This window comes from Mastigoproctus giganteus, chromosome 11 (genome assembly GCF_048544385.1).
Source record: "Mastigoproctus giganteus isolate SK-2022 chromosome 11, ASM4854438v1, whole genome shotgun sequence".
NCBI lineage: Eukaryota > Metazoa > Arthropoda > Arachnida > Uropygi > Thelyphonidae > Mastigoproctus > Mastigoproctus giganteus.
This window is the reverse complement of record NC_143585.1, coordinates 59659337-59687150: the sequence shown is the minus strand read 5'-3', so window position 1 is coordinate 59687150 and position 27814 is coordinate 59659337. Positions and strand designations below refer to the sequence as shown.

Here is a 27814-nt window from a genome sequence, read left to right as displayed (position 1 = left end):
AGTTCAGTGCTATAAGAAAATATTTGCGTGTTTCAAATTATGCTCATTTTCTCTTTTACAGAAATTTATTTCTGCTTAACTCCACAGCTGAAAGCAATTATTAGTTATTAAATTTATATAATAAACTAATATTCACCAGGGCACTTCATGGTATAAGTAATAGTTGTAACTCTGACTGCTACTTTTGAAACTTTTCAGTTTCAATAATTATTATTAAAGATAATTTTTTAAATTTAAAACTAAACTATTTCATAAAGCTAGCTAAATCACATAAATCTCTACTTATTTCATCTATGTAAGGCACAGCAAAATGCAATACACCTAGAAAATTATTCACTGAGCTATGCATGGAAATACTACTGAATATGTCTTGCCTGTAGAAGGACAGCTGCAACCAGCTATACCAACAGTGCAACACTGTAAAACTGAATTATTGCATGTGCTATTTTGCACTTGTGCATAACAGTAAATAGTGTTCCTTTCTACTAGGTTACTGAGTAATTAAAATAATTTATAATTATATACCAACTTCATTTTATAAAAAAATAATAATAAAATAAATAAATAAAAAGCGTGCAAACTGGCCACATGCTGCCACTGACAATTTAAAGATCAAATCTATGAAGTTGACACCAGAATAGTTAAACAAGCAGAAAGCAACTATACACATTGTATCTTGCATTTCATTAGCAGAATTTGCACTCTCATTGAATGCAAAGCAAGTTCAGAGATGGATTTTAGCAATTTACCAACAACAAAAATGCTCAATGGCTTCAGTTTGGATAAACAGCTTAAGAGGATGGACTGTATTAAAATTGCTGGGACAAGACATAAACTTTTGAGTATTTGTGGAATGGATAATGGTGAGAGTTAACTAGTGGTAAAGTATCAGGTAAGCCTAAATGTTTTTGTGGATAATACTGGACATAAGTTATTGCCCTGCATCGAGTCTATGTGTAGTAAGGCAACCAAAGATAATTACATGGAATAATTTTTTACATCTCATATTGTGAATGCCTTCACAACAAGTTGTCTATTTGTTATACTTTGAATAAGTAATGTTTTCCCAATAGAGAAGATTATTTTTACTTATTCTCAGTAGATACCAACACCCAAACAGCAGTTTCAGGGTCATTTGGCCCTTCCCTGGTGGGCATGTAAGTATCTGATGGAATAACAACTGACAATCTACTTGTAGTGTCTACTAAGTTAGTGCAATGCATCAAGTCTACACATACACGTAGTAAGTCAACCAAAGTTAATTACATGGCATTATTTTATTTATGTATATTACGAATGCCTTCACAATGATTTGCCTATTTGTTATACTTTGAATAAGTATGGCTTCCCTGATAGAGAAGTCTACTGTTACTTATTCTTAGTGGATTCCACAACCCAGACAGTTGTTTCAGGGCTATTTGGCCCTTCATCAGTGGGTGGATAGGTACATGGTGGTATAACTCATTGTGAAAGATCAACCTTAAAACCAAGTTTATTTTGAGCTGTCAAGTTCTTGAAGAGAAGTAGTTCTGAAAGGAAGAAGCTTTTCACAGAGTTCCCCAAAGTTTGACAACAATGCTATTGGCCTAAATTCTCATGCTCTGAAGTTTGTCCACTTATATTACTAGTGCAACAGCTAACAGTGTGCACTGCACTTTTTGTGGCAGCATACATGTAAAAATCTTGCAATTTGCATCTGTTTTCATAATCTAGGGACTACAGCCAGCTGAGAGATATGCTGATCCGACCCAACAAGTGTTAACAATTTTTAAGTATTTAATATACTCATAGCACATTGTATAGCTTTAGAAATAAATTGGATAAATTATGTAATTGGTGACTAGCATTAGTAAGAAAATAGAATGTATAAATGCTACAGTAAGGCTATAGCATTTTCATCATAAGTTAGTAAAATGTTATGGGTTTACTTACAGCAATTGAAGCATTGAATTAAATAGTATTTAGCTTTATTTTATTATAAATGAATTTTCCAATTCATATCCAATTGCACTATTTGGAGAATAGTTTTTGTATTAATGTAAAATGAATACAATCGGACCTCTATATGATGAAATTGATTGTTTGCTCAAAAAAATTTGTTAAATAGAACTTTATTATAAAGAAATATGACCTTTTCAACAATGAAAAATACAGTAATTCAATGTTCAGAAATATAGTAAAAGATGGGAACAAAATAAGAAATAAGTAGGAATGAACAAATTTTCTACCATTTTAAAACAATTAATTTATTAATACGTACTTATTAAGAAATGATTATTTACATAATCCACACAATATATTAGTATACTTTTAAGAATTATTTTGTAAAATGTTTGGTTATTTTTTGTTGTACACTGGATTTTACTGTACATCGTTATAAAAATGTTTGCATTTGTTTAAACACTCAAATATATTTTCAGGCACATTTTCTTCACGCTGAAGGCCTCAATGCAAAGTTTCAAATAAGGCCAACGTTTCATATTTGGAAGGTTTAATATTGATCTCAATTTCCAACTCATCATCGATATAGTCACTAGTTCTTTGAATACTCTCCAAAATGTTGGAGTCACTTGGATATTCAACCATTGTGACATCATTATCAACTCCTAAAAATTCGTCAAGAACAATTTCTCCACTGATCAATCCTCTCGCTTGGAGTTCTTCCCAAGATTGCTCAATATCTTGTAGAGGTTCATCCCTCTTATCGCTGCTAAGTGATGTTTTAGCAAAAACCTGCTTAACCTTTGCTTCCGTCACATCTTGAGTCCACACTTTCACAAACTCTGCTATGCCCATCTGCAAATCTATAACAGAATCAATAGGTTGGTTGGTTTTTATTCTTAGCATAATTTTTTTCAGTATGCACCTTCAGTAGTGCGTTTTCAAATTCTTTGATAATACCTTGGTCCATTGGCTGCAGTTTAGACAAGGTAATCGGAGGGAAGAAAACAAGTTTCACACTTGTAAGTTTCAAAATTACCGAGTGAAGGCAGGAAGCGCAGTTGTCGACAATCAACGTGACTTTTCTGTTTTCATTCGTTATCTTTCTGTCAAAATTTAAAATCCACTGTTCAAAAATTTCACTTGTTATTCAAGATGTTTTGTTGTATTTGTAGTCCAACTCTAACAACTTTACTCCTTTGAAACATCAGGGCTGTTTACTTTTGCCTATTACAAAAAGCTTCAGTTTTTCATTACCAGCCATATTTGCATCAAGACTGTAATTCTCTCCTTACTCTTTTTTGGTACCTATATATTTATAACCTTTAAAAGCCAGTGTCTTGTTTGGAAAACATTTAAAAAATAAATCTGTTTCATCAATGTTGAATATGTCTTTTGGCTTGTAGTCCTCCATAATTTTTTTCAAAACTGTTTCTTTCCAATGGGTACAGTCTTCTTCAATTATAACTCCACTTTAACCAGAAACAACTTTTTCAAGTAAGCCATGGCGCTTTTTAAATTTTTCCAGCCAACCAGAACTGGCTTTAAATGTTTTAAGCCCCAGTAAATATGCATACCCCATAGCCTTTTCTTTTATTAATGGCCCTGATATTGACATGTTTTGGTCTCGAATCAACTTCATCCACATAAAAATGGCTTCATCTACATCCTCATACAGACCTAATTTTGCATGCTTCCAACCGGGTCCCATTTCCTCAAACAGTTTGAGAACTGAAACACGGTTTTTCAGAATGGGTGACACACTACTGACAGAGATGCTAAATTTTAAAGCAATTTCTTCTTCTTTTTTTTTTTAATGCCCCGATCTACACTATTAAGCACTTCCACTTTTTCCACTACACTCAAGGATTTCCTCTTAGACATTGTATGGTTACTTGCACAGCAGCTAAATCAAAACTGATTTGGGGACCACTTGTACCTACCATGCAAACAGAGACATGAAATTTAGTGAAAGTGTGGATGACTCATTTCTGCAAAACAACAGAAGAATTTAAGGATAAAGGAAAATCACTCTCTCCTAATTCTCTAATAGGGTGCTCAGGTTGACCAGAGTCAATGTGCATGTTGGGAATATGCCTTAATCTTTGAAAAACGGCTGTGGACATATAGACAGCAGCGGACCAGCACACAACTTCTCGGTACAGTAGAGGCAGTTGTATAGGTTTTATGGACACCACTAAATTGTGTAATGTTTTGGCTCTTAATTTATGCTTTCTACACAATCAGCTCTATTGCTTAAAGGCGAGAGGTGCAAACAATGCATACCCAGGTCTCTTGATTTCAGTTCGTTATATGTAAATTTTCTTTGTTATGCGGAAGCTATTTTTAATGTAATGACCAAGCGGAAATCAAAAAAATTAGCAATATGGAAGTTTGTTAAAGAGAGGTCCAACTGTATCTGGATTTTGGCCAGCTGAATTTCAATCTACCTGTACAGTAAACAATTTCCATTTCTTTAACATCATACTGAAAATGAAAATTTTTCCAGTTAAAAGAAAATAAAAAAAACCTTTTAAGGATATTAATTCCATTGCATACATTTCAAATTCAAATTTTTGTTTTTAATCTTGTACAAAAGATGATGAAGTTAAAACTTATATTTACCTCTTTTACACCTTTAGGAGCCTGATGGCTTTTCAATGTTGAACTGATCAGAGAAAAAATTTTTTCAAGAGCAACTTCATCAGAAGGCAGTCCCTCAAGTTGAAGAAGATAAATTAAGTGAAGTAGAAATGAACAGTTGTTGATGACATGACCTTTCCAGAAAATCAACTGGTCATATAAAGAATTATCTGCAATGATCACCTCAGTAAGACCTGAATTAAAAAAAAAAAAATCTGCATAAGCTGGTATCACAGAACTGTATAAGGGGGTAACAGAAAGCTTTACTCCTACGTTCTACGTGTCCCAGGAAGTTCAGATTTGAAAGATATATTACTCCATTTCAATGTATTCCCACCCAAATCAAATTTATCCCATCTTTATTGGCACTTCCTTATGCCATTTTTGTAGGTCTCACTTTGTTCTTGAAACAATGCTTCTATTGCAGAAATAACCTTTGCATTGGCAAAAAAAAAAAGCTTTCCATGCAAAAATTATATCAGCTGTGGAAAGAAGGAGAAGTCAGAAGGTATCAAGTCAGGGGAATAAGTTGGGTCCAGCAAGTTATGAAGTTATAACTTCTGGCAAGATCAGTGGTTTCAACAGTGATTTCTCAAGTGGAGGCAATGCTTGAAATTCAGAGACATGTTGCCAATCTGATATAATGGATGCAGATTTTTGAATATTGGGAGTGCAATGTATACAGAAAAGACAGACAGGATAGGAGGGGGTCAGGTTATGCTATAAGTTAAGAAACACATAAAATCTAAGGCAGTATATTCATTTGCCATGAGTGGCCAGTGCAATGTTGAGTTAGTTCGGTGTGACATAAGAACTGTGAAAGCAAAAATGAGAGTAGGAGTGTGTTATAGGCCTAATGGCTGATGAGTACAAAGAACAGATCACTAAATCAGTATGTCTTATAAGGGGATTTTATAATCCCCTTATAAGACATAAGGGTTCCAGTCAATATCTGGATCTTACAAGTTCCAGATATTGACTGGAACTTGTAAGTTGGTCACACACACAGAGTAGCAAGTTTTTTGAGGATTTATGATGCCCGTTTTCTACAGCAACATGCGAGAGAGAGACAAAAAAGAGGTAGTAATACTCTTGATCTGCAGAAAAAAATAACCAATAGGTAGTGTACTGATTTGGGATTTACTTAAAGATGTCAAGGGTAAAGGGAGGAGTTCTGTTTTCGTAAGGAGACTACAGTGGTCGCAAACATTTTTAAATTCTATACAGTGTGATCAAATGATGGTTACTATCAGCAAAATTCTAAATAGGAAGCATTCAAGGAATTAATCATAGAAGCTATTAGGGCTATTCATACCAACTAAGAAATACCATTCAAGGTTTAGGCATAAATGGATGTCAGATGAACTGATGAAACTTGTGGCAGAGAAGAAAAGTGCATGGGATGCAAAAAAATTGTTGGGTGACACTGAAGCCTACGGCAGCTATAAACTAGTCTTTAATCAGGTCACAAAGGTGGAGAGGCAAGTGAAGGCAGATTACTAGAAATCTTTGACAAAGGATGCAAAGAACTCTTTACATATTTAAAAAAATACAAGGCAGGGGTTGAATCAAATTGGTCCACTTGAAATCGATGGTTCGACTGTTGATGATCCTGCTCAGGTAGCTGACAAACTGAACGAGTAGTTTTGCATTCACAATCACACATTTTGTAATAACTGAAAGGAAAGTGGAAGAGAAATTGTTGAAGTTAAACATAAGAAAGGCACCTGAGATGGATGGGATCTATCTAGTTATATTAAGGGAGGTAGCGAAGGAAGTAAGCAAACCTTTAGATGTAATTATAAGAGCATCCTTTGATTCAGGGAAGGTTCCCGATTACTGGAGATATGTGAATGTATCCAAAATTCACAAAGGGGGATCAAAGGGTGACAAGAGTAATTACAGACCCGTTACTTTAATTTATGTTCCAGAGAAAAATAATGGAGTCATGGGTAAAAGAAGTAATGCAGGATCATCTAGAGAAGACACCAAATATGCTTCAAACACAGCATGGGTTTGTTAAGGGGAAATCATGTTTGATCAATTACTATGATGTGGCCATAAAGGAACTGGACGCAAAAAAAAAAAAAAAAAAAAATTGACATCATATACTTGGATTTCAGGATTGTGTTTGATATTGTTGCAGATAAAGACTGCTGTAGAAATTGGAGTAGTGTAGCATTAAGGGTGAGTTGCTGCTATTGATAAAGGGATGGTTGAGTGGGAGAAGACACAGTGGTAATCAATGGACACTGCTCTTCATGGACTAATATTATTAGTGGAGTCCACCAAGGTTCACTTTTGGGTCTATTGTTATTTTCTATTTTTATAAATGATAATGATGAAGGCATATCAGGCTAAATTTAAGTTTAATTTAAGAAATTTTACTAATAGGATGCATCATAAGTATATACAGGAGGTAGGTTTCAAAACTATTTTAACTAAATATCATGTTTACAACAAAATTTGATACAGAAGGGAAAATACAAAATGCACAATTATAGGCAGAGAAATGGCAATTGAAGGTGAACACTGATAAATGCAAACTACTGCATGTGGGTAGCAGTAACCCCAGAGTAATGTACACTGTGTGGTATTATACTCATGGTAGTAGAAAATGAAAAAGACCTGGGGGGTAATTATGCAGTCTGATATGCAGTTCTCTGAGCAATGCAGACAGGCTGCCAAGACAGATAATGATATTTTGTCAATGATATACAAAAATTTTGCTAACAGGGATAAGGAGATGATTATCCCATTGTATAAGGCAATGGTTAGACCACATCTTGAGTACTCCATACAGGTCTGGAGCCTCATATTAGGAAGGACGTAGAGCTGCTGGAACACGTACAGAGAAGGGCAATGAGATTGGTGAGCAGAACAAAGAGGTGTTCTTACCAAGAAAGGCCCCAGTTCTGTAAATTGCAGTGCGCGGAAAGTATGCACCTGCGAGTTGATCTTATTGAGGTGTTTAAGGCCTTTGAATGGATTGAGTAAGCTCAGTGCCGATGGGATTCTTTCTCTTGCTCAGCCCAGGAATCTATTAGAATTCACTGCAATCTATTAGAATTCAGCCCGTGAATTCTAATAGATTGCAGAAGTTTACCTTTAGGCAATGGGTGGTTGATAGTTAACTGCTTCAGTTAGTTGCTGTTGTAACATGCACTGATGGTGGTACCATTCTTCAGGCAACCTGTGAGAATAACAACCATCTCCTTGGTGATGGATTTCCAATGTTTTGAAACTTGTTTTGTTTCTGAGTCAAAGTGATGTATCTATGATTCATCCAGTTGCCAATTTGGGGAAAAACAGGTCAGAATTGCTGCCATACATGGGGATCAATTCAGCAGAGCAGGCCTGATCCCCCCACTGAAGACATGAGCAAGCATGGAATCCATTGTACTGAGACCTTATTTATATTCAAATCAATGTGAATACTTCCTAGTGATTTATAGCTTATCCCAGTCTCAGTGCCTATCTGTTTAATCATTACTCAGTGTCATTGAGAATCAGCTGTTTAATTTTCTTAATGAATTCAGCAGTGTGAGATGTGGACAGCCACACTTAAACTGCCTCCATGAATGTATTACAATGTCATACGATGGACAGATATCCCCAAACGCTGTAGACATCTTTTCATGGATAGTCCTTGGCTGTTTGCCTTGCAAAAACAGGAATTTGATAATGGATTGATATTCAACTTTATCCATGATAACACTATCAAACATTCAGCTCTGTAACAAAAGAAACATTAAGGTTTAGAGCAATGGAATTTCTGGCACATATTATTAGATAAACAAGCAGTACAGTCACTAAAACATAACATTCATAGAAGATCAGAGGGAAAAACTTAAAATTTTGATACTCTTTCATAAGTATGTATGAAAAGTGGCATGAAGAGCTTGTATTTTCAAAAGGACAAAAAATTTAAAAATGGTCTTGGAAAATTTGGGAGTTTACTTTAAGAAATTTTACTAGTAGGATACATCATAAGTATATACAAGAGTGTGTAGGATACATCATAAGTGTGCATGAAAAGTGGCATGAAGAGCTTGTGTTTTCAAAAGCACAAAAAATTCAAAAATGGTCTTGGATTTAGGAGTTTACTTTAAGAAATTTTACTAGTAGGATACATCATAAGTATTTACAAGAGGTTGGTTTCATCCACTATATTACCTAAAAATCATGTGTACAACAAAATTTTATATAAAAAGTAAAATACAAAATGCACAAGGGTATTGAAAAAATCTGAACATCCATCAAAGAGGTCCATATTACATATATTTTAATCTATTTATTTTTTGTTCATTTCTAATGTAAATAAGAGAGAGTTATTCAAGCTTGTGAAAGCTCATATCTCATATTTTGGGATATGAGATATGAGTTTTCACAAGGATAATGGCAACTGCATCCTTCAAGGATGCAGTTGCCATAGCTGATTCATTCAGTTAAAGTGACATGCTTCCATTTGTTTATGTCAAGAATATTCTAAAAAGAAACAGAATAAAGAAAGTTGAGGATGAGTCAATCAAGTGTCTCTTATCCTTATGTATGTCATATTCCTAGAAGGATCTGATGGATATTAGGAATTTCTTACAGATACTGAATGGATAATGATTTAATATGTCAAGCAAGAGCCTACAATGCAATTAATTAAGTACAGCAATACCCCACATAGCACTGATAACTGGTACTGAAACTGTTCCGTGTTATGTGAAACCGTGCTGATGGGTTTTAATTGAATGTGTACCAGAGAAACAGTCTATAAACAAATTATAATAAATCTATAAACTATTTGCGCTTGATAGCCAATTAAAAGGATTTGAAGGAAAAAATATTGCAAAAATTTTATTAATGAAAAGGTAACATCATGAGATGAGAAAAAAGCTTTATCGTTTATTTAGGTATTTCAATAATGAAGTCTGGTGAAGTCGTCTCTTCTTTTTCTCGGTGTATAAGTCTTTGTAGCCTCGAATCTCATCTTGTAAAATTTGCCATATCTTGATGCTACGTTCAACATTAAGATCTCCATTCATAATTGTCTCGCAGGTCATGTCAACTCCACAAAAAACTTTCCCCAATTCTTCTGTTGAAAATTCTTTGGTGCCACTTCAGTGTTATCCATTTCAGAATTGTTTTCCTCTTCCTCACATGCAGTTTGCTTGTCAATTTCAAGGAGAGTTGCATCATCTAAGTCAGGGGTGGCCAACTTAATTTGTGATGCGATCGACTTTTTTCTTTTTCTTCAAAATGTGCCGCGATCTACTGTCTCAAGAATTTCATTGCACATGGTAAAAAGGTTAATTAACACATATTGAAAAATGTTGTTTATAAATTTTAAAATAAAATACGATTCAGAATTCTTATTTTAAGTTCATACGTATTTAAATAATTTATGTGAAGTTTGTGTCTTAATGTCATCTGCCAAGCTTTCAAAATCGGGGATATACTATGATAAGGCCAACAGTAAGAATCTTCTGTATGTAAGTCTGTAATAGTAGAGCGATTCTGTCTTTTTTGTTTCAAATATGAAAAGGCCGATTCACGTAGATATGTTTTGGTTCCACGAACCAAAGCATGAAGTTAAAAGTTCACTACATTTTTTTACATTTGGGTACTTTTCTCAGCAAACATATTTCCAAAAGCCTTTTTCTGATGATCTGGCTTTTAGGAAGATATCGTTTCGCAATGTAATAATTTCATTTTCAAGTAATATTTTATCGATGTGAAAAATCTCAGTGATTTTTTTCTGCAATTTGTTTCGTAATTAAGTCGACATTAAATGATAAGAAATATATTGAACAATGTCTTCATTTGTTTTAAAATCACTGAATCTGGTTTCAAAATCATCCACAATTTTCTAAATTTCAGAAACATATTTCTCACTATTAAATTCAAAAACAGGATATTTTTGCAAATGATCTTGCATATTTGCAAAATAATCAAAATTTTTTTCTTTGGGATCCTTAGCCATTGCCAAAAATTGATATTTATATGCAGAAATACTACTTATCATGTCATCCACATTTTTATTTTATGTTTTCCTTGTAATATCAAATTCAGATCACTTAATTTACTGGTAAAATATGGCAAAAAAGCCAGATCACACAACCACTCCATATCCTGTAGCTGCTGATAATCATTTACCCTTTGATCAACAAATTTTTTAATTTCATTCAGCAAATTTCTAAATCTCTGTAGAAACCTACTCTGACTCAGCCACCTAACATCTGTGTGTAATGTCAGATCTGGTTCATTTTCATCGAGTTGCATTTTGAAAAGTCTCCTTTGAAGAGATTGTCATCTGATGGAATTCATGATTTTGAAAGCTATGTCCATAACACTTTTAGTATTTAATCTTTTGCTGGCTAACACTTGTTGCTGGATGATACAATGGTAACTCAAAACATCTGGAAATTCATCATCCTTTTGGCACAATGCGATGAATCTATTAAGATGACCTGTCACTGCTTTAGCTCCATCTGTTGTTATTGATATGAGCTTAAATTGTGGTAATTTAGTTTTTTCAATATTATTTTTGAATGCATTAAATACATCAAGACCTCTAGTTCTTTCTTTTAACGAAATCATACCTAGCAGTTCTTCCGTAGTGGCAGAATCATCGAAAACTATACGAACAAAAACCAGCAATTGAGCTGTATCACTGACTTCTGTAGATTGATGCAGTTGTAAAGAAAAGGACACACAATTAGCAATATGAACACGCATTGTTCTCTCACATTTTTACTAATTTTTTTTGATGCGTTACATCATGGTATTTTGAGATAATTGCAGATCTTGAAGACTAGCTGGGTGGGTAAAGTGCCTGCCTGGCAACCCAAAGGTCACGGGTTCGATTCCCGCCTCGGGCTTGGATAAAAGTACTGCAAAAACCTTGGGAGGTGCATTATGGCCACAGAAGCCTATGCGCCAACTACAAAAAAAAAAAAAAAAAAAAAAAATCTTGAAGAGCACTTTTAATTTCATTTTTGTTCTTAAAATTTTCAAAAAGAGAATCTGTTATTTCTAAAAATGTGTTTTTAATGAATTGACCATCAGAAAATGGTTTGCATTTTTTTGCAAGAAATTACTCACTTTAAATGACGTTACAGTTACTGCTCTAGATTGTAAATTAGCGTGTCGCGAAGAAATTTTTTTGTGCGAATAATCTGGATTTAAGTTGTTTTAATTTATTTTTCTAAGGTCACTATTAGGCAGAAAATCCGATTGGTATTTACGAGTGCGGTGAAGTGCCTTTCTAAATTTCCTTTTTTGGGTACAGCCATGGAAGCATTGTAAATCAAACAACATTTTTCTTTTATCATTACAAAAAAGTATTCTAGTTCCTACTCTTGATGAAAATGATATGTTTTACTGTTTTGCATAGTATTCATTTTAAATCAAAGGGTATTACATTAACGTATGAGTACTGTCCAGTTATTAATATTAAGTAAGCTAAATAAGAATTCGACACATACACTATGCTCTCTACAGCGTAACTGCGTGAATTTTCACTAGACAAGAGTAGTCATGTGGTGCAACGATTTGTAATAAGTGTATGCAGTGGGGTGCATAATAATAATATTTAGATTTTGACTAATCTATTTTATGTATATATTTAAAATTCTTCGTGATCGACTTGTTGGCCACCCCTGATCTAAGTCATTTGCAGGTGAGTCAATGCAGTCACGTACGGTGGTAGTGTCCAAAGTTTAGAATTCCAAGTCTTTTCCGATCTTCACAATGTCTTCAGCAATTGTCTGAACTTGCGATTCAAAACCAGCGAAATGATTTGCCAAATGGGGCAAAACATGTTCCCAAACAGAATGCATATTGCTGGTAGTGATTTCTAGCCAAGATGTAGATATAATTTAGATTGCATTCCTATGTTATAATTTTTCCAAAATGTTTTGCAAAGACGATGATCCCACTCCTGTTGAAGCTTCAATTGCTTGAGAAAAAGTTTGCTGCAGATAACATGCCTCGAATGTGGCAATTATGCCTTTTTCCATGGGTTGTAAGAGAGATGTGTTAGGCAGAAGAAAGCATATTTTTACATTTTCACTGAGATCAGAAATTTCAGGTGGATGGACTGGTGCATTAATCCTTTGTAGTAACATTCAACCATTGGACAAAAATAATTTGTGAACTATTCTGTAAACAATTCTCTTGTAATCCATGCTTTCTTATTGGATTGCCAAATTACGGGCAATGTGCGTTTTAACACAACCCTTTAGAGCTCTTGGGTTTTTATTGGATTGCCAAATTACGGGCAATGTGCGTTTTAACACAACCCTTTAGAGCTCTTGGGTTTTCTGTTCTGAACATGAGTAGAGGGTTCAATTTAAAATCCTCAGATGAGTTTCCATCCAAAAAAAGTGTTAAACGATCTTTTCGTGCTTTAATACAAGTTGGGCCTTTTCATTTTCAGCTAAAAAAAGTTTGAGGTATTTTTTTTTTCAGAACAGTCCAGTTTCATAGACATTGAAAATTTGTTCGTCCTTGTGGCCAACTTCTAAAATGATGTCTTGTAATTCACTTGGAAATCTTGCAGCAGCATCTTTGCACTTGCACTTTCACCTGAGATACGAACATTGTGAAGCCCAACATGGTTTTTAAAGCAGAAAAACCAACCATGACTGGGTGTAAATATTTCTTTAGTCTTCTCCTCTTCATTTCTTCTTTTTCCTTCAGCATGTTATAAAAGCTCATGGCTTTCGCTTGAATGATGTTTTGACTCAAAAGAATTCTCTTTTGATTATAATCTTCTATTCACATTAATAAAAGATGTTCCATATTAATCAATAGTGAACTTCTTTGCTTTTAAGTTATCACTTTTGTCATGTAAGATGGTGTAGAAATTACCTGCTCTTTATACTGATCCTTCTTTTGAATAATTATTCACACTAATGTTTCATTCATTCATTCATTCATTTTCCCATGCGATTTTAGCATATGATGCACCATCTTCATAGTATTTGATAATATCAAGTTTTTTTTCTAATGCAAACCATTTCCATTTAGCAGCTCCACCACTTTCATTACTTTTCCTTTTCTGACTCATTGTTTCATATTTACAGAGATAAAAAATATATTGCGAAATGAAAGTTTGAAAAGCTACCATGTTGTCTTGTCAGGATGGAATTAAGAATACTGAACATTTGCACATTTCCGCTGACTGCCTGAGGGGAGCTATTGGCATATGTGCGTATATGTAGGTAGGGTCTAGGCTATTGAATGAGTTTTAATACGTACAGTAAATTTTTGACTTAAAAATTAATTGAAAACCGTGTTATAGTGAAACCCGTGCTGTTCGAAGCCATGCTAAGCAAGGTATTGCTGTATACAGAACTTTGTTGACAAAGTTCTTAATAAAAAGAAATAAATGCTAAATTACACCACTTATTAAAGAACCATGAACCTTTAAAGTGTTACAATATGGAGTGGTGTCACAATATTCACATGGGAATAACAGATTATCAATATATGCACCAAACGCAGATTTTCAGAATGGCTACTACCAGTAATGTAGATGATGTTAGTGACCATTTGGAACACCTACATTGGAGGGAAAAGGGGGGATCTGAAGTTTCATACACAGGATGTCATGGGACATCCTGTGTGCATGTGTTTCTAGTTTGTTAAATTTTTTTGTATCAGTTAGTGAAACTAATTCTTTTTTGTATCTAGTTGTAAAACTGTGGGTTAGTAATGAGTCAAAACTAGCACTGTTAAAATGAGATATACTCATTACAGTAGAGTGCAATCATTAAGTTCATGACAACAATTATATATCAATGGTTTGATGTATTTCAATCTTTGATAACAATATGCTTCAAATAAGAAATAAGGATACATTAATCATGAATTCATAAATTGCACTATATTTAGGGTAATTAAAAATGATAATCATTTCAAAATCTTATTGTAGTTAAACCAATAAAGAATTTGCTTTAAATTATGATGTAAAATGATTTAACTAGATTGAACAGTATAACTTTAAAATTATCTTTAAGTATCTTTTCTGTGATGTTTCCTGTGATGTTTTCTGTGAGGCCAGAAAAAATGCTATATACTTTGTTCTGTAGTTAAGCATTTATAATATCCAAAGGATATGTCAGCTAATTAAATTCTGCTGCTGCTGCTGCTGCTGTAAATGTGACTTGAAAACCACCCTTAGCATGAACACAACAAAGCTGATGTAAATCCATAGCTTTTCAATGCAGAATTTTTCTGTATAGTGCACACAGAGGAATAAGTAACTTCAAAGACAGTAAAGCAAATGATGGTTCGGTTCACACAAAAACTTATGGAATGCCATTGTATTCAAGTTCTGATGTTTGTAAGAAAATGTTTACAAGGATGGATAAGTAGTGCTCCATAAATTGGATGTAGCTTCAAATACTTGTCTCATGTGCTGGATTTTGACAGTTAAGCCATAAAAATTCCATATGAATGCAATTTATATTCTAATAAAGTTTCAGTGAACCTACCTCTACCTCAGCAGGAGCTCTAAGGTGAGAACAACATTACTATTATGTTTACATGCATTAAAACCATAACATTCCACATAGAAAGGATAATGAGGAAGAAGGTTATACCTGCAACACAATTTATATTTTATAAGTGGCTAACTTTGGTCCCTGAGATTTTTCATGGGCATTCTTCTAGTGATGACAGCTGAAGCTGATACTTATAAGTCTAAAATGTGATGGGGTGCTAATATTCAGGCCTTATATTTATGTACCCAGAGTCAGGACTTTCAATAAAGGTTGGTTATTCATGCTGGTAAGGTGGTAAGCAGAGATCATTTTGTGGTAGCTGACTCCTACTACCACAACTCTGCTTAATAGATGCATAAGGGGTGAAAAATACATGCGGTCTCCAGAGCAGAGCTCCTGCACCCCCCACTCTCAATCTCTTCTGTTGTGCAAAACTAGTCATGTCTTTTGAGGTTATGATGGTCACCATGGCAAGATCCAATAATGATCGCAAAGATGAAATCTTTGAGATCACATTTCAGAGATGTAAAATTCTCGAGAATAATTTCAACACTGAAATTTTTTTTCATAGTTAATTTATACAGCTGTATAAATTAACATAGGATACACATGGTATTCCATGGGTTCCTTCCTCTTTAAATTAGCAATATCCACACAGCTTTCAGAATGACATGCAGAGGTATGTGTGTGTGGGTGGGGGGGAATTGGCAAAAGCAACACTGAAAGCTTTTCACATCAAAATACACATTTCTTAGATTACTTTGTAATTAAAAAACTACGTTGTCACAGACATTCTCTCAGATATGCTGGACAAGCTGTACTTACTATTCAGGAGCCTAAAATGCTGATGGAACTGATATTCGAGCGACATTCAAGTTAAGTGGACCAAATTTCGGCGAAGTCCAGACAGTCTGTGACAGCCAAATCCTCTGCTTGCATCTTCACTATGGTGGGACTGTTAGTAATCCTGAGTATAATCCACATGCACAAGCACACTGTGGGTGACCACTCAGGTATGAACCAACGTAAGTAGGAGTCGAGGTGTGGCGCCCACACATGGAGGAATGCCGCCCCTCTGTGTTACCAGGCAATACCAGGTGGTAGATGACTCTCATCAACCGGTGCAACAACACCACTTTGCTAATTGGAGGCTTGAAGTGGTGGAACCCATGATTAGTCTCCAGAGCTAAGTTCTGGTCAACCCTTCCCTACCTCTTCCATCATGCGGTATGACCGACGACTTTTGAGGTTATGATGAACATCATAGCAAGATCCAATCTTCCTTACATTTTGAGGGTTCAGCTCTAAAACTGTGTTCGCAGGTCGGCCACTAGTTAGTACACTGGACCAAACCTATTGGTAACTCTTTAGGAGACTTCTGGATCAGCTAGTGTATAATCTTGCTAACTCTACTCTGGCAGATAGCGACTGGAGGGAGTCCGAGTAGTGTGTATGCATGGTGGGGCATTGTCGAGGCCACGTTATGTCAATCATCTGGGTATATTCTTGCCGTGTGTACGCCATATCAAAAAATTTCATTACTTCATACCGTATGTAGCCCCCCCCCCACTTTTTCTTACTATTGAATACACCATGAATTGTCACACTAATAGAGTAAGCTTACCTGCGAAAAGATCTAAACGCCCCTAACACTTCCTAGTTCATTTCACAAATATACGTGGTCTCAATTGTAATCCCAACGATGTCCATTTCCACTTGCCAAACCCCATGTACTTTTTCTGACTGAATCTCAGTTATCGGTTGATTCAACCACTGCTCATCTCAGTTGCCCAAATTATTCACTGTATGATTCCTTTTGCCTCAAAGGTGGTACTTGTGGATATGCCTGCTCTGATATCCCTGTCAGAGACATAACAATATGGAATCCCTTCTTTTTGATCTTCTCTGGCTTAAAATCTCTCTACCTCATTGTGTCAAATTCATTTGTTGTCTCTACTGTTCTCCCAACTCCACTAATCCCTTGGAGCTCTTTGACTTCCTCTCTTTGCAACTTGACTTTCTCCAATCCAACTTTCCTAACAGTGAGGTAATTTTCCTTGGTGATTTTAATGTTCACAACTCCAGCTGGCTTCCGTTTTCTAGTCACACCGACCCAGCAGGTCGAGATGCTGAGGCTTTTGCAATTACTAATGACCTAGCACAGATTGTTCATTTACCTACAAGGCTGTAGGTAATTGGCTGTATGATTAGGACAATCCTAATCATACAGCCAATATGCTTGATCTTTCTCACAAACAACCCTTCTAAGTACACGGTCGAAGTGAGAGGTCCTCTCTTTGCAACTTGACTTTCTCCGGTCCAACTTTCTTAACAGTGAAGTAATTTTCCTTGGCGATTTTAATGTTCACAATTCCAGCCGGCTTCCATTTTCTAGTCACACTGAGATGCCGACACTTTTGCAATTACTAATGACCGTGCCCAGATTGCTCATTTACCTACATGAATCCCGGACTATCCTAACCATACAGCTAACACACTTGAACGTTTTCTCACAAACAACCCTTCTAAGTACACGGTCAAAGTGAGTGGTCCTTTAGGTACCTCAGGTTACCTAACCTAACCTAACTTGATGATTGTCTCTTCTCGAATGGAGCCTTTATCTCACGGCTACTCCCAACCTCGTGTTGTTTGGCATTACAAGAATGCAAAATGGAATGACCTGGCAGATTTCTTTTCTTCTTTTCCTTGGTTGGATTACTGTTTCCAAACTTCTGATGTGAATGTTTGCTCAGATCGTGTCATTAAATTACTCTTGTAGGAATGGAATCCTTTATTCTACACTCCACTTTAAAATCTCGTCCTTTATATAAACCTTGGTTTTCCAATAAATGTGCTAAGGCTGTTCAAGAGAAGAATGTTGCATATCGTAATTGGCTTATTTCCAATTCTTCAGTTTCATTTTCTGCCTACACCAAAGCTCACAACAATTGTAAAGCAGTTATAACTAGATTTTGAACAGGCTAAGAGTAGAAAACTTGCTTCTTGCCTGCCTTAATGGTAGCCAAGCATTCTGGTCTCTTGCAAAGCTATTGGCCGCAACTTTTGCCCATCTCTGCTCCCACCTCTGTCCAAACCAGATGGTTCTGTTGTCATTTCAGCCAAGGATAAAGCTGATCTGCTAGCATCCCATTTTTCTTCCAACTCATGTATTAATGATCTTGGTAAAATAACTCCCACCATTCCCAACACGCTCCATTCAAGCCTCCTGTGGTCTTCCGTCAAAAGGATGTCAGAAGGATTTTAATGAATCTTGATGCTAAGAAAGCCCTAGGTTCTGATGGTATTTCTCCACTTGTTCTCAAAACCTGTGCTCCTGAACTTACTCCTGTTCTTTGCTGCTTTTTTTTCACTTTCATATTCCAAAGGTGATTTTCCTTCTGCTTGGAAATTTGCTCATATCCAGCCAGTTCCTAAACAGGGTGATAAATCCCTTCCGTCCAATTATTGTCCCATTGCAATTACTTCAAATCTTTCTAAAGTAATGGAGAAATCAATTAACTGCCAACTCTTTAACTACCCAGAAACCATCGGCCTGATCAATGATCGCCAGTATGGATTCTGTCAGTGTCCATCCACTGGTGATATTCTGACTTATGTTACCCATTTATGGACAAAATTCAATGGAAAAGTTCGGTGAAACACAAACAGTTGCTCTTGACATCTGAAAGGCTATCAATCATGTTTGGCAAAAAGGTCTTCTAAACAAGCTTCCATCTTATGGTTTGCCAACTGTTTTTTGTAATTGGTTATCCAGTTTCCTCTCTGACTGCTCACTGAAGGTGATGGTAGATGGCTCTGTCTTCTAACTTCTCCACTAATGCTGGTGTCCCCCAAGGTTCAGTTCTTTCCCCCATTCTTATTCTCTTGTATATTAATGACTTTCTTCCATTGACTGTAAACCCTATCCATAGTTTTGCTGATGATAGCACATCGCATTCCACTTTCATTTTGAAAAACTTGCCCTGCTCAATCAGCTTCAACTTCTCGAATATCCGCTACCATTTCCTTAAATGCAGATTTCCAGGTAATCCACCAATGGGGCAAAGACAACTTAGTTGATTTGAATCCTTCGAAAACTCAGTCTTGTCTTATATCTCGCAAAAGGGATTCTTCTGCTCCTATGCTTATCTTTGGTGACACTCCAATTTCTAGGCAAAATGATATATCTCTTTTGGGGATTACCCAGACTTCTAATCTCTCTCTTGGCACAAGCACATTACAAATATTGCTTCCTCTGCATCTAAGAATCTTGGTTTTCTCTTTCGCTCTCAGCGTTACTTTTCTTCCAAACAGCTGTTCACTCTGTACAAATCACAAATCCGCCCTACCATGGAATATTGTTCCCTCAATTGGGGCGGTGCCACCAAAACCTCTCTGCGGCTTCTAGATTCCATTCAGAAGAGGGCAGTTAGATTAATTAATGACCCCCCCTCTAACATAGTCTTTCCACTTGCTGTCTCAGAGGCGTACTGTTTCTGCTGCATGCCTTTTGTACAGATACTTCCATGGGCACTGTTCTTCAGAATTGGCTTCTATAATTCCCGCTCTCTCTCTTTCAAAACAGTCTGAACACATTCTGCTATCAGCCAACATCCATTTACCATCCAACTTCAAACTCACAGAACCAACTTTTCATCTTCCCTTTTTATTCATTGAACTGCTGTTTTCTGGAACAACCTTCATTCATGTGTATTTCCTGAAAATTACAGTCTACAGAAGTTCAAGTCTAATGTCAACAAATATCTTCTTTCCTCTTCTCAACCTCCAACCCAAGCATGGTACTAAGTACTATAGGTTCTAATACCTCTCGTGTTTGGGGTTTTCATTTAAAAAAAAAAAAAAAAAAAAAAAAAAAAAAAAAAACATGATTTGAAATCTTCAGCAATGCCATAAATCATCTGGTTATGATCTATATATAATTTCTAATTGGAAATAAACAGATTTTTATTTTTAGTTTACACTGGTAGAAGTGCTTTATGCTTTATTTTAGTGCAATGTAAACTGATTTTATTTTATGTGTTGTCCATATGTAATAATCATTTCTATAAGCTTACACAACAGCACTTAGAAATTATCCTGTTCTGTGGTTGTGAAGGATAGACACAAAAAGAAATAGCTGCAAAGTTCCTGAAAATCTGTGGTAGAAAAACTTTCATGTCAATTAGGCTTAACTAATCAGTTTAATGAGATTAAAAGGTAATATGAAGCTAACTCAAACTAAATAATTCAAGTGCAGCAAATAATCAACATTTTGGAACATCCTTGGGGTTTGTTTTCAAAACAACATGGGAAGGAACTTGACTGCTTGATGCTAAGAGACTGAACTTTATTCTTCAGTCACAGTGTTATGCACTTGAATTTACACCTTGTGCTATCTCTTAACACTGTACAACAATTCCAAAACATTGATTATCTGTTTTGGAATTGACTATTTGTTGTACTTCAGTTCTTTTTGGGTAATGCTTCAATTATTTAGTTTGAGGAAGTTGCTTTGGTATAACCTATAAATTTTATTAAATTTATTAGTTAAGCATAATTAATATGCATTTGTGTATTAATTTCCACATGAAAAATTTAATTTTCTTTCACAAATCATATTAGAAACTTCAGCAAAAATCATTCTGTTCATTAAATTATAACAGAAGAAATTCAATCAGCAATCATGGCAGAGGTTCACACAGGTCTTAGAAAATCAATTAGATTAGTATTAATATTAGCATTAGTAGAGGCATACGATGCAAGAAAGAAAGCTTATGCAGCATCAGCAAAAAAAATCCATTTACTGTCCAACTTTAAACTCACAGAACCAACTTTTCATCTTCCTCGTTTATTCATTCAACTGCCATTTTCTGGAACAACCTTCCTTCATACGTATTTCCTGAAAATTATAGTCTACAGAAGTACAAGTCCAATGTTAACAAATATCTTCTTTTGTCTTCTCAACCTCCAACCCAAGCATGGTACTAAGTACTATAGGTTCTAATACCTCTCGTGTTTGGAGTTTACATAAAAAAAAAAAAAAAATCAAATTCTTCAATTCTTCTGAAACCATCTTTTCAATTAGGTACCCACGAATTGCATTTAACTGTAACCTAATTGACAATTTTCTAACTTCATTTTCACCAAATGCCAACAATTCATGCTTAGAAGGTTTAATAACATCGTTGTCCTCATTTTCCTTCTCTTGTCATCGGTATTGTCACGAGTTCTTAAATTTGAATTTTTCTTTTTTTTTTTTGAAACTGTCCAAAATGTCAGTCATTCGGATATTCAGGTACTGTTACCATGTAAACAGAGAAAGGGAAAATTTACGGAAAAATGTGGATAATGCACTTCTGCAAAACAACAGATGATTATTTGTCGGGGTAAAAGAAAATCACTTTTCTAATTCTCGAACAGGGCGCTTACAGTTAAGAAATAAAAAATCTAACTTTGAATTTTTTTGAATATGGCCCCTGTATAGGAAATGTTTGGACACCACTGCAGTAGAAGGTGGACCAGAGCCCATTGGGAAAATGCCTTGATCTGCTCACTGCAGACCAGCGCAACTTCTCCGTAAGTGGGACGAGTGGTCAGATAGTTTTTACCAGGTACCACTAAGTTGCAGAATGGTAATCCCTTCAGCTCTCTTAATTCGTGCAGCAGCACTAATTGCCTGAAGGCCAGAAATGCGAACAGAGTGTACCGAGTTAATTCTCTCCTAATCCGTTCGCTATAAGAAAATTTTATCACTCAATGGAAACTATTTTAAATGTAACTTCCAAGGAGAATTCAAAATAATTAAACAGAGGTCCAACTGAGTAATTTCGAATTATAAAAATGGTTATGCAGTTTTATATAGAAAATATCTTAACAATAGACAGTGAAAAATGTAAATTTAGTTAAATAATTTTAAGCTTATCTGAATAGTAGATAAACATGTGAAAAAAATTTATGGAATATTACAAATTTCAAAGTGCACGCATCCAAATGTCACAAGTCTGTTAATAAAGGTGCCAGTATGCCGTACCGTTGCGTATGAGACAAAAAAAGCACTGTGTATATATATATATATATATATATATATATATATATATATATATATATATATATATATATATATATATATTATTATTTTATCTTTCTATTGTGGTTTATTGTGTTTATTTTCTTAATTACGGGTGTTTTCTACTCATAGGTATTATGGTTAATACATTACTGGTCTTTAAGCTAGCCTAAACTCGGTTATCTTAAATGCCCAGGGCCTATTCATTTATTATTTTTCAACTTGTTACGTATTGCTAAAGAAATTGTCATATTAATTATAGATGAAAAACTGTAGCAATACTACTTTATGACAAAATGATAAAATATTAAACATTTTTATACATTTATTGTATTACATCTTTATACATATTTGTATTACATCACATGGTGATGTAATACAAATATATACAAATACAAATATAATTTGTATTACATCACCATGTGATGTAATACAAATATGTATAAAGATGTAATACAATAAATGTATAAAAATGTTTAATATTTTATCATTTTGTCATAAAGTAGTATTGCTACAGTTTTTCATCTATAATTAATATGACAATTTCTTTAGCAATACGTAACAAGTTGAAAAATAATAAATGAATAGGCCCTGGGCATTTAAGATAACCGAGTTTAGGCTAGCTTAAAGACCAGTAATGTATTAACCATAATACCTATGAGTAGAAAACACCCGTAATTAAGAAAATAAACACAATAAACCACAATAGAAAGATAAAATAATAATATGTACTCTGTTCGTACCCGGGCATTGCTAAAACAGCTACTGGGACAACAGAAAAATCTAGAAATAATTTAAGGAAAACCACTATAAAAGTATATTAAAAGTAAAATACAACATAAATTATCATATTACTAAAGAATAATATATATATATATATATATATATATATATATTATGTGAGGTAAAAGTTAGGCAAAAGTGATAAAAATAAATAAATATGTCTATGTAGCTATCATTAGAGGCAGCAAATGCACATCCTCCACATGATGCCTAATTATATCTGATAATTAAAATAAATATGATATTTAAAATAAAAACATCAGCCAGTAGTACGGCAATAATGCAGAGCGAAACGAAACGTAAAATAATATAAAATAAACAAACAGGGAAGGGAAAGTAGCGGTAGTAGGACAAAAGGTAGTCGATAATTCCCTATATAATTTAGTCAATTAAGTCATTAAACCCAATTAATAAAACATGATGTAAATTTAAAATAATGCCAATTATACATAATTTAGCGGAACCCCCTCGAAAGGTACCATTTCCAAATTATATAGGGAATTATCGACTACCTTTTGTCCTACTACCGCTACTTTCCCTTCCCTGTTTGTTTATTTTATATTATTTTACGTTTCGTTTCGCTCTGCATTATTGCCGTACTACTGGCTGATGTTTTTATTTTAAATATCATATTTATTTTAATTATCAGATATATATATATATATATATATATATATATAATAAATAAATAAATAAATAAAAAGTTGCATCCATTGGTGGTTGAGGACACTTGAGGAGATTCAAAAGGTCAGATGGATTTCTACTTGTGTGGGGGGTCAAATAGGTAGTTTATTTTATTATTTGGCTAGTGCAGCAAAAAAATACTAATTAACAGGCAAAGGTATACAAGAAGTTTATAAACTACACGCTAACTAGTTTTACAACCTGTGGTTACAATATGAGCTTTGATCTTCGTTTTCTATATAACTACCTTTACTATTTCTCAGAGAAATTGGTGCAGTTAGTGAAGTTCACCAGGATATCAAGAATGTAGAAAAATAATACCAGGATAGATAAAATGAGGAAACAAAGACTGACTATTAAACAAATCCTTCTCTGATGTTAAAGAGAATTTGTTTATTTAATCGTCATAGAAATTTGAAAAAGAAATGCAAATTCACTGAGATTAAAAAAATGAACATATCATGCCACTGAAGAAATGGGTACATTACCATTAGTGCTATGGTAATGTACCCATCTGAGCATGCAAATAGGTCACTATTTGCATGCTCAGACTAGCATCTAATGATCACCCAGTATGGAGAAACTGTTTGATAACTTTGTAGGTGCTATACTTTTCTGATTATTATTATTATTATGATTCTTTATTTTTAGTTTTGTGAAAAAATGTGATTTGATAGAGCACAAGCAATAGTTGATTTGGAATGAGCATCGGACTCTCCAGGTTGATCTAATTTCAATAAAACGGATCAAATTAATTAAATTCATTCTATGAGAATTATGACAGTGCTATAACAAAAATGCAAACCTTTAGTATACCATGCTGTAAAGGTGTTTAAATGTCAAGCTTAGACCACTCACTGTGTCACCTTGACATCACGCAAAAATGATTTCCTCAACATCTCAGACCTTTCCCTATAGCAAATTCTATTTCAGACAAAGACTCCAGTCTAAATTTTTGAGAATTAGCAGATTTTATTCTTCATTAATCAATACTTCTGTCAAGCTGATTGCTTGGTTCTGTTGTCTGGCTTGGACAAGGTGTACAGGAAAATAATTTTAGACTTGCTCACTTAAAAATTTTTTTTATTTTTGGTTTGGCCTATTTTATAAATTGTTGCTAATTGCTATTCCATGTAAACCCCTCTAGCTTGTCCATTATTGCTTGTATCTTGTTTGGTTGGCAACAAATAATCCCACACACACACACGTGCGTGCATGTGTGTGAGATTATTTGTGCCTCAAAAAGATGTGCACACATTTTAGTTGGTGTTGTTATTTGGTTTTTAGGAGCATTAGCAACTAAGGCCATATTGTTCCGGGGATATGCAGTGGTCATTCCCTGACCTTTCCGCATCCTCCGTATTTGGTGGTCACGGGCTCGAACCCCGGTCTAATCAAGAAGAGTGTGCTACACACTGCTGCTCCTGCCCACCTGGCTACGGAGGCACCCCAACACACATTTTAGGAAATAAAATTAATTACAAACATCAAAAACTAATTAATGGCTGCGTACAGAAGCAAACAGTTTGTGGAACATAGTGACATAGCACTAATATTCCACTTGCTTCTGGACATTTTTCAGTGGCATATAAATGAATGATAAATATTTTCCAATGTAACTGCTGGGTTAGATTCACATGCTTCTTTAATATTATCTTTTAATGTGGTTAAATCAGGTGCAAATGTGAGGACACTGAACACTTCCTCTTGAACCTATCAACCAACCTGTGAAATGATTATCAAGATAGCTCACCTGACATCACTACAATAATGTAGGGGTGCTCTGTCCTGTTAGTAGTAAGCCAGTTCATCCCTATACAATCCTAAACGGTGGGCACAATGGAAACATTAAGCATGTGGAGGCAGATATCACAAGTAACTGTCCATTCAAAAAATATGCTACATCAATTTCTCTAGATGAGACACCATATAAGACATCGAAACTTGTGGTAAATTCACTTCTCTCTATACACAAATGTTAGGATTATCAAGGAACAAATACACATAATTATGTCAGTTCACTATACCACTAATCTTGAATGTTTTCTCATCTGATCAAATAATGTTGTCTGCAAATTTTGCATTCTTTTCCATCTTCACGTTAAACCATTCACAAAACTCAACTTAGTGATCAGAATCATCTTTATTCATACTGTGTAGCAATCATATAAGAGTTCCACATAGCTCATTTGAGCAGTTCACCTCACAGACTTTTTTATGGTGATCATGAAAATCACTGCAATACAATATCAGAATTTTGCTCACCTGTGAACTTCACACTCTGGTCCTTAAGGCTGTCGTCGCAGACATTCTCTAAGATATGTCAGACAAGCTGTGCTTGCTACCTGGGAATCTAAAACGCTGATGGAACTGATATTCGGGTGACACTCAAGTAAAGTGAACCTAATTTTGGCGAAGTCCAGACAGTCTGTGACAGCCAAATCCTCTGATTGCACCTGTAATCCTGGGCATAACCCCCATGTGCAAGCACACTGTGGGTGACCACCCAGATGTGAACCAACGTAAGCAGGGGTCGAGGTGTGGAGTCCACACCACACGGAGGAATTCAGCCTCTCTGTGTTACAAAGCAATACTAGGTGGTAGATGACTCTCTCATCAACTGGTGCAATACCACCACTTTGCTTATTGGAGGCTCGAAGTGGTGGAACCCGTGTTTAGTCTCCAGAGCTAGGTTCCAGTCAACCCTCCCCATCTCTTCCATCATGCAGTATGATTGATGTCCTTTCAGGTTATGATGAACACCATGGCAAGATCCAAACTTCCTTACATTTCAAGGGTACAGTTCCAAAACGGTGTTCGCAGGCCGGCCACTACATAGTACACTGGTTTGTTTGTTATTTGGTTTTTAGGAGCATTAGCAACTAAGGCCATATTGCTCCGGGATATGCGGTGGTCATTCCCTGACCTTTCCGCATCCTCCGTATTTGGAGGTGATGGGCTCGAACCCCGGTCTAATCAAGAAGCGTGTGCTACGCACTGCTGCTCCTTCCCACCTGGCTACGGAGGCGCCATAGTACACTGGACCGACACTATTGGTAACTCTCTAGGAGCCTTCCGGATCAGCTAGTGTATAATCTTGCTGCCTGTACTCTGCCAGATAGTGACTGGAGAGTCCGAGTAGTGTGTATGTGGGGGGGGGCATTGTCGAGGCCAGGTTATGTAAGGATCTGGGTATATTCTTACCATGTGTTCGCTATATCCAAAAATTTGAATACTTCAAACAGCATGTCCCCCCCCACACCCACGCACTTTTTCTTACTACTGAATACATCATGAATTGTCAAACTAACAGATCAAACTTATCTGTGAAAAGATCTAAACCTCCTAAATACTTCTTCATTCATTTCGCAAATATAAGTGGTCTCAGTTCTAATCTCAATGATGTTCATTTCCACTTAGTCTGCCAAACCCCTTGTACCTTTTCTGGCAGAATCTCAGTTATCGGTTGATTCAACCACTACTCATCTCAGTTGCCCAAATTATTCACTGTACGATTCCTTTCACCTCAAAGGTGGTACTTGTGCATATATCTGTTCCGATATTCCCTGTCAGAGACGTAGTAATTTGGAATCTCCTCTTTTCGATTTTCTCTGGCTTAAAATTTCTCTACCTCATTATGTCAAATTCATCTGTAGTAGTAGTAGTAGTAGTAGTGGCATGTGATGCAAGAAAGCAAGTGTATGAGCTTATGCACCATCAGCCAAAAAAAAATTACAAAACAATCCCGTCTGAATGTTTTTCAAGTTCCTCCTTAAATTTATTTAACATATCAACTTCCGCAACGACAGATAGAAGTTTGTTCCAGCAAATAACCATCAGGTGGCTAAAGGCAAATTTCTGCACATCTATTCTACATCTGTCCTTCCTCAATTTCAATTTATGCCCCCTTAGGTTCGTAATCTGACCAAGTGGAAGAATCCTATCAGAATTCAGCGTGCTCAACCCATTCAAGGCCTTATACACCTCAACCAGATCACCTCGCAGGTGCCTAGTCTCCAGCTGCTGCAATTTGCAGAACTTAAGCCTCTCCGGTAAGAGGATCCCTTCATTCCCCTCACCAATCTTGTTGTCCTTCTCTGTACACGCTAAAGCAAATCTACATCCTTCCTAAAATGAGGCCTCCAGATCTGCACGCAGTACTCGAGGCCTGGCCTGACCATTAATCCCAGGTCTT

At 35.4% G+C, this 27814-nt stretch overlaps 1 protein-coding gene across 1 annotated transcript in view; it reads right to left on the bottom strand.

Moving 5' to 3' along the window:
* Nucleotides 1-27814, bottom strand: part of LOC150078036 (uncharacterized) — a 321641-nt gene that overhangs the window by 47487 nt on the left and 246340 nt on the right. Inside the window, exon 16 of the mRNA XM_090384437.1 lies at nt 4567-4778. Coding sequence (XP_090240563.1) covers nt 4567-4778 — 212 coding nt within the window. The remainder of the gene's footprint in view (nt 1-4566; nt 4779-27814) is intronic.